The sequence below is a fragment of the Aotus nancymaae genome, unplaced genomic scaffold (assembly GCF_030222135.1).
Source record: "Aotus nancymaae isolate 86718 unplaced genomic scaffold, 86718_ANA_hifiasm-v0.15.2.pri h1tg000016l, whole genome shotgun sequence".
Taxonomy (NCBI): domain Eukaryota; kingdom Metazoa; phylum Chordata; class Mammalia; order Primates; family Aotidae; genus Aotus; species Aotus nancymaae.
This window is the reverse complement of record NW_026988428.1, coordinates 47,809,405-47,821,931: the sequence shown is the minus strand read 5'-3', so window position 1 is coordinate 47,821,931 and position 12,527 is coordinate 47,809,405. Positions and strand designations below refer to the sequence as shown.

General features: G+C 40.6%; 3 protein-coding genes across 5 annotated transcripts in view; 1 reads left to right on the top strand and 2 right to left on the bottom strand.

Annotated features, from left to right (window-relative positions):
* The window catches only part of LOC135275399 (cytochrome c-like), a 29,307-nt gene extending 19,212 nt beyond the window's left edge, over positions 1–10,095 (bottom strand). The window contains exons 1-2 of the mRNA XM_064377300.1: positions 10,006–10,095; positions 2,446–2,500 (exon numbers count right to left, since the gene is read on the bottom strand). The gene's annotated coding sequence lies outside the window, so the exon portion shown is untranslated. The remainder of the gene's footprint in view (positions 1–2,445; positions 2,501–10,005) is intronic.
* XPOT (exportin for tRNA) overlaps positions 1–10,111 on the bottom strand; it is a 134,455-nt gene extending 124,344 nt beyond the window's left edge. The window contains exon 1 of one of the 2 annotated variants that reach the window (XM_064377295.1): positions 10,006–10,111. In XM_064377295.1, coding sequence (XP_064233365.1) covers positions 10,006–10,096 — 91 coding nt within the window. In that variant the 5' untranslated portion in view covers positions 10,097–10,111. Of the gene's footprint in view, positions 1–2,445; positions 2,498–10,005 lie in introns of those variants that run through there. The other variant, XM_064377299.1, reaches the window with a different exon arrangement.
* CUNH12orf56 (chromosome unknown C12orf56 homolog) overlaps positions 1–12,527 on the top strand; it is a 101,948-nt gene that overhangs the window by 69,430 nt on the left and 19,991 nt on the right. For both annotated transcript variants that reach the window (XM_021670235.2, XM_021670234.2), the window contains 2 exons: positions 7,733–7,839; positions 9,063–9,152. In XM_021670235.2, the coding sequence (XP_021525910.2) occupies positions 7,733–7,839; positions 9,063–9,152 (197 nt within the window). The remainder of the gene's footprint in view (positions 1–7,732; positions 7,840–9,062; positions 9,153–12,527) is intronic.

Below are 12,527 nucleotides of genomic sequence, written 5' to 3'. Positions count from 1 at the left end.
TGGAGACCTGAGGAGTTTCTTCAGACCCCCAGTAAAACTTGTTTAATCCTAAACAGGTCCTGTTAAAAATTCCTTCATTATCTTGTTGCGTTTCAAGGCCTAGGAAAGGCCTGTTCAAAACTCTTGGTGGGCTTTTGTTACATTCCATCCTTTGTGTAAGGGCACTGCTCTATCAGCTTTTAATATTTAACATAACCACTCAGTCAGTGCTGGAACAGTTGTTATGGAGTCCTGTCTGTTCAACTGTTACAGAAACCTGGCCTACCACAGACTTAGAGTTCCACATAACTGGGAGGCCTCAGGAAACTTGCAATTATGGCAGAAGGTAAAGGGGAAGCAAGGCATCTCTTTCTTACCTGACATCAGGAGAGAGAGAACGTACAGGGGAAACTGCCATTTTTAAACCATTAGATCTTGTGAGAACTCCCTCGCTATCACAAGAACAGCATGCATGATCCAATCACCTGCCACCAGGTCCCTTCCCTGTCAGTGGGGATTAAAATTCAAGATGAGATTTGCGTGGGGACACAGAACTGAACCATATCAGGCTGCCATCTGAATAGGGTGGGCACTGGGAGAGAACAAATCCAGATGTAGATGCTCATAGAAAAGGCACAGTTCCCAAGGGTGAAAGCAATCACTAGCTAGGAGTGAGCAAAATGAAATATCAAGATATTTTAGCATGTGGGTGAATTACACACGGATGTCTGCACAAACATTTGGCACCAGGAAGATCTGCTTGTTTAGGGTGTGGGGACAGGGCTTTTATGGAATGTGAGGATATAAAGATGGTCAAAAGTAAAGCCAGTAGCTGGAAGAGAACTGAGAAAGGACTTAGAGCAATGCCCAAAGGGGACGTCCACCCAGATACACTGGACATAGACAGGGACTGGATTTAAAGTAGATGTCTAGGTAGAAGAACTGAAGTACGACCTAAGGCTTAGATTAAGAAGAAGGATGTTGATGTATATTCCTAATGGAATCAGCACCAGTGTTAGTCTGGAGGTCATTTAAGCATCTCCAGTTTTAAAATAGGCCTGATACCCGTGGCCTTGGCTGTGGAGCAAAAAAAGAAAAGAGAGAAATAGAATAAGGTTAGGGCTAACAGACCCAACCCACTACTTTATCTTCTCTCTCACTTCTGTCCTCTACAAGATCGAGCCATGTGGGATAACTTTGACACCTGTTTTCCTTAGCTCTCCTTTCTCCCTGCTGTTTACTTTCTCTAGAATATTGTTCTTTTATTTTCTCTTGTTAAAAATCATACCCGTTCATCAAGGCTCAGCTCAAATGCCATTTTCTGCCTTTCCTGTCATGCCAAATGGGTAACTTTGGTACCTTCCTCCTTTTGATCTCTGTCAATTCTGTGCCAAAGAACTTTCTTTGATGTTTTATAATCATCTACATTATTCAATACGGCAGACACTAGCCACATGTGGCTATTAAGTACTTGAATGTGGCCAGTGAATAAAAAAATAAAATGTTAATTTTATTAAATTTAAATTAATTTAAATAGCCACTTGTGGCCAGTAGCTACCAAGTTGAACAAGGTAGTTTTATGACATCTTTCAAAGCACTTTCTCTTTAACAATTAACAGACAGGTTTCATACCTAATCTGTGTGAGGCTTGGTGATAGGTATTAGAAATATAGCACGATTATGATACAGTTCCTACCCTCAAGAATTAGCACAAATATCCTCCCTTTTACTATAGTTATTGGTATATTTTTCTTATTTATCATAATATGCTATAAGCTTCTTAGGACAGGTATATGTCTTACTTACCTTCATATTCTCCCAAAGCCAAACACAATGCATGCACATTCTAGGTACTGTAAGCTATTCACATTAAATTGCAAATCTGTTTTCTTGTGAAATATGAACCTAATCCAATGTCTAAAAATAAAACTTTCATGATCTGTTTCAGACTTGAAAACACTGCAGCCATTATTTAATGTAATGTTCTTTCCTGGGCTAAAATAGATCTTCTAATTTGGTGGGCAAAAATGAAAGGCCAAAGTGAATGGAGAAGGAAATAGAAAGTCAATGGGTAGTCTCTCTATATGGGGTCTTTCTACACTTTAGTGGAGTCCCCCTTGGTCCTATCTCCAACCATGCCATCAAACCCAGTAGCCTTACGTTCTTCTGTCTAGTCCACAACCAAAATCTATCCTCAGATTCGTTTTCACAAAATTAGCATATATGACTAATTAAAGTCAACATGCTTTAAGATTTTTTTACTTAAAAGGTTATCATAGCGTTAAGGTAAAACAGTGGTTTTTCAAGTTTATGCTATATTTCTTGGAAAACATACATTCTGTGAAGCTCTCTTAGAAACCCACACTGGGTGGAGAGATTAGGGCCATTGTCTTAGTCCATTTTGTGTTGCTATAACAGAATATCACAAACTTGGTAATTTATAAAGCAAATGAATGCATTTCTCACAGTGCTGGAGGCAGGGAAGTCCAATATCAAGGTGCTGGCATCTTGTGAGGGACTTCTTGTGTCATCCATGAGAAGGCAGATGGGTAAAAGAGCATGCAAAAAAAAAAAGGCAGAAGGGGGCCAAAGTCATCTTTTTATTAGAAACCCAGTCCCACAATAATGACATTAATCATTTATGAGGGCAGAAGCCTCATGACCTAATCAACCTCTTAAAGGTCCCACCTCTTAACACGGTTGCATTGGGGATTAGTTTCTAAAACATGAACTTTGGGAGACACATTCAAACCACAACATTCTGCTCTTGGTCCCCAAAATTCATGTCTTTTTTACATACAAAATACATTTATTCCATACCAATAGCATCAAAAGTCTTAACTCATTCCAGCATCAACTCATAAGTCCAAAGTACCAATTGTCATCTAAATCAGGTATGGGTGAGACTCAAGACAGGATTCATCCTGAGGCAAATTCCTCTCCAGTTGTCAGCCTGTAAATCAAGCAAGTTATCTACTTCCAAAATATAGTGGTGGGATGGGCAGAGAATAGACATTCCCATTCTAAAAGGAAGACGTAAGAAGAGGAAAGGGCCAAGTAAGTCCAAAACCCAACAGGGAAAATAATGTTGTCTTAAAACTGGAGAATAATCTTTCACTCTTTCACTTAAGAAATGTCTAAGAAGTTTCAGATTTTCCCTACATCTGTCGTCTTTCTTTGAGCCCTCACCAGCATCACCTTCAATGCTCCAGTTATGGCAATCTAGGCTTTTTCTAGCCTGCTCCTCCAAATTCTTCGAGCCTCTATCCATTAACCAATTTCAAAGCCACTTCCATATTTTCTGGTATTCCTTATAGCAACAGTTCTACTTCTGGTACCAAAATCTGTATCAGGATTCTCCAGAGAGACAGAACTACACAGTTTTCCAACTCACATGTCAGTCTCCTCTGGAAATACCTTCACAGATATCACAGAAATAATGCTTTACCACTTCTCTAGTACTCCTAATTTAGCCAAGTTTACATCTAAAATTAACCATCACAGGTATCTTTAATTTTTGCTTCCTGTAATAGGATGTAAAATTATACATATATATAATATAATATACATATTATGGATATTAAAAATTATAGATACACCATAATATATATATTTATTATATATATATATATACATACATAGTTTTTTCCCTCCCTTTAAAAATCAACTTTATTGAGGCCTACTTTTTTAAGTGGTCTTTATTTTTTAATTTTATTGAAGGTAAACTTTTTTTTGAGATGGGGTTTCACTCTGTCACCCAGGCTGAAGTGCAGTGGTGCCATCTCTGTCACTACAACTTGCACCTCCTGGGCTCAAGTGATTGCCCCACCTCCACACTCTGAGTAGCTGAGACTACAGGTGCATACCACCATGCCGGGCTAATTTTTGTAATTTTTTTTTTTAATTTTTGTATTTTTTATAGAGAAGGGGTATCACCATGTTGCCCAGGCTGGTCTTGAACTCTATGGCTCAAATGACCCGCCCCCCTTGGCCTTCCAAAGGGCTGGGATTATAGGCCGGAGATTATAGGCTGTGAACACTTCTTCATAGGTTGACTAAATTCCAAATTTTAGAAGAAGAGACACAAGTCTATTTGTCTGTTTTGCTCAAGATGTTATCTCATTATCTAGCATACCTGCCACATAGCTGGCAATCGATAATTATGCATTCACTGAATGAATAAATGAGTAGATGAAAGAGTTCTCTATGTCTTTTTTCTAGCTTAAAACTTTTCCACCGGACACAGTGACTCATGCCTGTAACCCCAGCACTTTGGGAGGCCGAGGCGGGCACATCACCTGAGGTCAGGAGTTCAAGACCAGCCTGGCCAACATGGTAAAATCCCGTCTCTACTAAAAATACAAAAAAGTTTAGCTGGGCATGGTGGCATGCACCTGTAATCCCACCTACTTGGGAGGTTGAGACAGGAGAATCATTTGAACCCAGGAAGTGGAAGTTGCAGTGAGCCAAGATCGTGCCATTGCACTACAGCCTGGGTGACAGCAAGACTCCATCTCAAAAAAAAGAAAACATTTTTTTCTTCATATAGTTTTTCTTTCATTTTTAAATTTTTTTTGGCAAAATATACATAACATGAAATTTACTCCCTTAATCATTTTTGAGCACACATTTCAGTGGTATCAAGTTTATTCACAGTGTTGTGCAGCCATCAGCACCATCATCTCCAGAACACTCTTCATCTCACAAAACTGAAACTCTCTACCCATTAAGCAACAACTTTCCATTTCTTTTCCCCATTCCACCCCTGCAACCCACAGCCCCTGGGAATTACCATTCTACTTTCTGTCTGTGATTTTAACTATTCTAAGTACCTCATATAAGTGGAATCACATAGTATTTGTCTGTTTGTGACTGAGATTTCACCCAGCATAATGTTCTCAAGTTTAATCCATGTTGTAGCATGTATCAGAATGTCCCTTTTTCTTAAGGCTAGCTGATATTCCATTGTATGTATATACTACATTTTCCTTATCCATTCATCTGTCAGTGGACACTGTGGTTGCTTCCATGTTTTAGATGTTGTGAGTAATGCAGCTAGGAACACTGGTATGCAACATATCTCTTTAAGATGGTGCTTTCAATTCTTTTGGGTATATACCCAGAAATGGAAATGCTGGACTGGATGGTAATTCTGTATTTAAATTTTTGAGGAACCACCACACTGGTTTCCATTGTCTGTGCTATTTTCTATTCCCACCAACAGTATAGAAGGGTTCCAATTCCTCTACATCCTTGCCAACACTTGTTATTATTTATTTATTTTGAGATGGAGTATCACTCTGTTGTCCAGGCTGGAATGCAGTGGCACAATCTCGGCTCACTGCAACCTCTGCCTTCTGGGTTCAAGCCATTCTCCTGCCTCAGCCTTTCAAGTAGCTGGGATTACAGGTGCCTGCCACCACACCTGGCTAATTTTTGTATTTTTAGTAGAGACAGGGTTTCACCATGTTGGTCAGGTTGGTCTTGAACTCCTGACCTCAGGTGATCCACCTACCTCAGCCTCCCAAAGTGCTGGGATTATAGGCATGAGTCACCACACCCAGCCTATTTTGTGTGTGTGTATGTTTTTTTTTAAAATAGTAGCTATCCTAATGGGTGTGAGATATCTCAATGTAGTTTTGAGTCGCATTTCTCTAATGATTATGATGTTGAGCATCTTTCATGTGCTTATTGACCATTCATCTCTCTTCTTTGAAGAAATTATTGTGGTATAATTTACATAAAATAAAATGTATCCATATATAAAGATACAGTTTGAAGAGTCTTGACAAATGTCTATATTCATGTAACTATTAATACTATTTCAATCAAGATAGACAACGTTTCTGTCACTCCAGAAGGTCACCTTGTGCCCTTTGGCTGCCAGTTCTCTCACACTCCTGGCCTTGTGCAACTATTGATGTGCTTTCTGTCACTGTAGATGAGTTTTGCCTTTCTTAGCATTGCACTTACATGGAATTCTGCACTAAGTACTCTTGCATTTGGAGTACTCTTTTGCATTTGGCTTCTTTTGGCATATTTTTGAGATTCTTCCATGTTGTTGCAGGTAGATGGATGATATTTTATAAGTGACAATTCATGAATCAGTGAGCAGGTGGGAGGTCATAATAACAAGTGATACTTATTCTCTCTCCCTCTCTCTCTTTTTTTTTTTTTTTGTAGAGATGGGGTTTCACCATGTTGACCAGGCTGGTCTCAAACTCCTGACCTCTGGCAATTCTCCCACCTCGGCCTCCCACAGTGCTGGAATTACAGGCGTGAGCCACCTTGCCCGGCCACGCCCAGTCAAATGATACTTATTAAACACTTGTTATGTGGTTAGCACTGCTGAAGCTTTACAGATACACACTATCTTATTTAAATGTAATATCAACTCCATGAGGTGATATTATTAACCCTATTTTAAAGACAAAAAACCCGAGTGACAGGGAGTATAAGTAATTTGCCAAATGTCACACAACTACCCAGTGGCAGAGCTGAGCTGGGATTTGAGTTCAAAGAGTATAACTCTAGAGTCTGTTTGTAAAACCACCACACTATGCTAATTTATCAGGTACTGGGTAAGCTTTTTTTTTTTTTTTTTTTTTGACCGAGTCTCACTCACTGTTGCCCAGACTGGAGTGCGGTGGCGCAATCTCAGCTCACTGCAGCCTTCACCTCCCAGATTCAAGTGATTCTCTCGCCTCAGCCTCCCAAGTAGCTGGCACTACTTTGGCATTACAGGCACGTGCCATCACACCCAGCTAATTTTTGTATATTTAGTAAAGACAGGGTTTTGCCATGTTGGCCAGGCTAGTCTCAAACTCCTGACCTCAAGGGATCTGCCCACCTCAGCCTCCCAAAGTGCTGGGATAACAGGCATGAGCCACCACGCCCAGCCAAGTCCTTCCTTCTTTCAAAGCTCAAGCACTTCTGAGAGTTTCTGGTATACATCCCACTCCTCTTCCTCTTTTTCCTTTCTCCACAACATTCCCAGCCCCTTTTCATACCATATCACCTGAATAAGGGCACACATACACTTTCTAAACAAAAAGCCTAAATTGTCACTAGTAAACCAAAATCATGGGGAAAAAACGAGCAATAGAGAAATAGAAAAAAAAAAAATTACGTTTCTCATTAATGCTGACTTGCCTGATTTCAGGGGCCAGTGTTTATTTTCATGCTCGACTTCTCATGGGACTGGACAGGAACACACAAAAATGGGTTCCCCAACTCTAATTCAGTGTTTATTTTGACAGAAATGGCAATCTACATTTCCACTGTATTATCAGAAGAATTACTATTATTCTGCACGATTTCCATAAGCTAGCCTAGTGCTGTCCATTTGTTTTTGTGTTAGTAAACATTTTAAAATGAGAGCTTGCTTATTCATTATTCATTATATCCTCACAAAGGCCAAATTACTTTGGAAAGGCAGAAATTATAGGAGCCCCATTTTTCAAGGTGACTGAATGAGTTGCCTGAGATTACACACCTACTTCTGGATGCTCTACGAGGTTAATGATCAAGCCAGGCCTAAGTGGCACCTCCCAGCATCACCCCCTAGCCCTTGCTCTGATACCAGGACAGTGGTCTCCTGGTTGTAAGTTAGAAGTATGTTTCCAGTTTGGGTTATGCTAGTATTAATGGGAGATATTGTAATTCACTTCTCTAATCAAAGAACAAACTATTTCTTCATACTTAACAACAGATACCTTAATGACTGCCTTTTTTTCCCCACTTGATTTCACAGACCAGTGACCTTTTCTATTTCCTAGTAAACAAACTTCATGAGTACTTGCCTGAGCCTAGGGATAAGAATGGACTTCAAAATCAAAGCCAAAGGGTTGACGAGCTGGTGTAAGTACTAACTAGATAATCATCAATTTTTTATTTTATTTTATTTTTTTTGCTAGGGTGTTAAAGATAAATGGAGGACACTGGACAAAATATATACTATATTAATGATTAATGGCACTGCAAGTTTTTCTTCCTATGGATTTTATTTTTATTTTCATTTATTTATTTATTTTTTTTCTTGAGATGGAGTCTCACTCTGCTGCCCAGGCTGGAGTGCACTGGCATGATCTTGGCTCACTGCAACCTCCACCTCGTGGGTTCAAGCAATTCTCATGCTTCAGCCTCCCAAGCAACTGGGATTACAGGCATATGCCACCACACCTGGCTAATTTTTGTATTTTTAGTAGAAACGGGGTTTTACCATATTGGCCAGGCTGGTTTCAAACTCCTGACCTCAGGTGATACACCTGTCTCAGCCTCCCAAAGTGCTGGGATTACAGGCATGAGCCACTGTGCCTAGCCTCTTTCTGTGGATTTTAAAAAATAGCATTCATTTTGTTCTAATTTTAACAGAAGGCTGCACGAGAAACTAGTAATATTTGTTGTCTGAAAGTGGGAAAAATGGATATCTGGAGGAGAGACAACTTTCACTGTATTCTTTTTTTTTACCATTGACATTTTGAGCCAAATATTACCTCTCTGAAAATATTAAAAACTTAAACAATAATTTTATAACAGTGTGTGATTATCCTAAAAACTTTAGAAAAAACATACATACAAAAAAGAATGTAAAAATGATTTAGTACTGAAATCCAGCTATTCATTCATTCAACTTTCTTTTTTATTTTTTAGACAAGTTCTCACTCTGTCACCTGGCCTGGAGTGCAGTGGTATGATCATGGCTCACTGCAGCCTCAACCTCCCGAGTTCTGCACTCAGCTAATTTTTGTAAAGATGGGATTTCGCCATGTTGCCCAGGCTGGTCTCAAACTCTTGGGCTCAGGCCATTTGCCCATCTGGGCCTCCCAAAGTGCTGGGGTTACAGCATGAGTAATGCGTGACCCACTGTGCCCAACCAGCAAATGTTTCTGAGTGTTTACTGTGTAGCAGTCAGAGTAGGCACTTAACCAATGTTAGCAATTTGATGTACAAAATTTATTTCCTGTACTTTTTTCTATATGAATATCTGGAAGCAGTTTTGGCAAAGATTACTACTTTTGTGGAATTCTGAGCTTCTGATGAAATCATGTCATTTCCTTGCCTTTTATCATTTTATTTTCTAGGGCATGCATTGAAATTATACAGACCCTAGGACTGATGTTCAGAGAAACAGAAACTGAGTTATCACGCCTGAACACATTGGCAGCTAAGAAGTAAGATCTTTTAGAAGGCATTGGGACTTTGTAGTTGTAACCTATTAACCATTCTTGTTGAGGGTCTTCCAAAGCACATGATTCTCCAACTTCTCTGTTCACCCGCTTCCAAGTGTATTTCACTCTTTTTGTTTCTCTGCTTCCTTCTGTGATGAACAGATTAATTGGCACAGGCTGAGTTATCTCTGTCTCTCTAGATTATTAAGGGTACAAGGATTTTCTTAGCGTAATTTTTTCTTTTGTCCTAGTCTGGTGAACTTGAAAAAGACCAAATGATTCATCATACATTAAAAGCCAGGGGATCTCCACTAGAATTTCCCAGAGTATCCTTATATCCACATAACAGAAAAATTGCAAAAGCAGGAGTTATAGAAGCCTCATTTACAATACAATTGTGTGACCTTCGAGTAAGTGACTTTGGAGAGTTTATTAATATATAGGATATGCTGCTGTAATAAAGATACTCTAGGCTGGGCATGGTGGCTTATGCCTGTAATCCCAGCAATTTGGGAGACTGAGGTGGATGGATCACCTGAGGTCAAGAGTTTGTGACCAGCCTGACCAACATGGTAAAACCCTGTCTCTACTGAAATACAAAAATTAGCTGGGAGTGGTGGTGTGCACCTGTGTTCCCAGTTACTTGGGACGCTGAGGCACAAGAATCGCTTGAACCTGAGAGGCGTAGGTTGCAGTGAGCCGAGGTTGCACCACAAGAGCAAAACCCTGTCTCAAAAAAAAAAAAAGAGAGAGAGACTCTAAAATATGTGGCCCAAAGAAGACTGTAATTGAAATCTTTCTCACATAACAGTTCAGAGTAGATATTCAGGCTTCATACACAAGGTGAGCCAGGGACCTGAGTTTTTTTTCCCTTTTGTTACTCTGTTTTCTTCTATCATGTTGTCTTTATCCTTATAGTGGAAGCTGGCTGACCTTAATGACTTCATTATACCCTATGGGAAACAGAAAGAGAAGTAGAGGGCATTCCAGTTAAAAAAGAAAAAAAAAGAGAGAAGTAGAGGGCAAACAAGCTTCCTTTTCAAACAAGGCATGTAACACTTCTGCTCACATTCTCTGGGTGAGAACTTCAGGCACATGGCCACACCTAGCTGCAAGAGAGGCTGGAAATGTGTCTGTAGTTGGACAGCTATGTGCCTAACTTAGTTTTGGATGGTAAAGAGGACATCTGTTATTAAAAGGAAGAATGGAAGAATGTATAGTGGAGGACAGTAGAATACTTTGTCACAGAAACTGTGATTCTGCAGTTCTGCATACAGTCTGCTTGATTTTTAATTAATTAATTTATTTATTTATTTTGAGACGGAGTTTTGCTCTTGTTACCCAGGCTGGAGTGCAATGGTGTGATCTCGGCTCACTGCAACCTCCGCCTCCTGGGTTCAAGCAATTCTCCTGCCTCAGCCTCCTGAGTAGCTGGGATTACAGGCATGTGCCACCATGCCCAGCTAATTTTTTTTTTTTTTTTTTTTGTATTTTTAGTAGAGACGGGGTTTCACCATGTTGACCAGGATGGTCTCGATCTCTTGACCTCGTGATCCACCCGCCTCGGCCTCCCAAAGTGCTGGGATTACAGGCGTGAGCCACTGTGCCTGGCCCTATTTTTATTTTTTTTTGAGACAGTTTCACTCTTGTCACCCAAGACAAGGGTGCAATGGCACGATCTCAGCTCACTGCAACCTCTGCTTCTTGGGTTCAAGCGATTCTCCTGCCTCAGCCTCCCAAGTAGCTGGGATTACAGGTGCCCACCATGCCCACCTAATTTTGTATTTTTAGTAGAGATGGGGTTTCACCATGTTGACCAGGCTGGTCGTGAACTCCTGACCTCAGGAGATCCACCTGCCTTGGCCTCCCAAAATGTTGGAATTACAGGTGAAAGCCACCACACTCAGCCACTTGATTTTTTAAAATATGTATTTATAAACTCTAAATTATATTCTCGGGCAATGTTGTGGCTAAAATCTTAACTTTTTTCCACCTTCATCAATTGTTTATCTAAATTCACTGTATTAAAAGGTGGAGGAATGAGCCAGACATGGGCATGCATGCCTGTAATCACAATACTCAGGAGGCTGAAGGGAGAGATCACTTGAGCCTAGGTGTTCCAGGCAGCAGTAAGCTATGATCACACTACTGCACGTAGCCTGGGCAACACAGTAAGACTCTGTCTCTTAAAAAAAAAAAAAGGGTGGAGCAAATGATGAGAGCCATGGACTCTAAAACCGTCAAAACATGTAATCCCAGCACTTTGAGAGGCCAGGGTGGGAGGATCAATTGAAGCCAGGAGGTTGAGACCAGCCTGGACGACAAGGTGAGACCCCCACCTCTTGGAAAAAAATGTTGGGCATGGTGGCACATGCTTGTGGTCTCAGCTACTCAGGAGGATGAGGCAGGAAGATCAGTTGAGCCAGGAGTTCGAGACTGCAGTGAGCTATTACTGTGCTACACTGGGTGATAGAATGAGACCCTGTCTCCTGTCTCTAAAAAAAAAGGAAAAAATAAAAACAGACAAAAACACTCATACCAGGGGAAAGAATAAGAACTCTTGGTAATATTTTTCCAGCCTGTTTATTAAAGATCTTTAAAAATAAATACTAATGATAATATTCATATATATGCATATGTATTAGAGATAGAATCTTACTCCATTGCCCAGGCTGGAGTGTAGTGGCACTATCATAGCTTACTGAGGCCTCCATCTCCTGGGCTCAAGCAGTTCTCCCACCTCAGCCTCTCAAGTAGCCAGGATGACAGGCACGTGCTACCACACTCAGCTAATTTCATTAATATTTCTTTTTTTTTTTGAGACAAAGTCTCACTGTGTCATCCAGGGTGGAGTGTGCATCCTCAGCTCACTGCAACCTCCGCCTTGTGGGTTCACGTCATTTTCATGCCTCAGCCTCCCAAGTAGCTGGGATTACAGGCCTGAACCACCGTGCCCAGCCCTAATTTCATTAATTAATATTTCTTAAGCACACTTGCTATGTGCCAGGGACTGTGGACATACTATACATAGTTTTTTAGACGAAGTCTCACTCTGTCATTCAGGCTGGAGTTCAGTGGCAAGATCTTGGCTCACTGCAGCCTCGACTTCCCTGAGGCTCAGAAGATCCTCCCACCATAGCCTCTCCAGTAGCTGGGACCACAGGTATGTGCCACCATGCCCTGCTAATTTTTTTTTGTATTTTTCATAGAGATGAGGTTTTGCCATGTTGCCCAGGCTGGTCTCAAACACCTGGGCTCAAGTGATCTTCCTGCCTCTGACCCCCAAAGTTCTAGGATTACAGGCATGAACCACTGTGCTGAGCCAGCATACTATGTTTTGTAGGAGGAGTGGGCAAACATTTCTGTAAAGGGTCATAT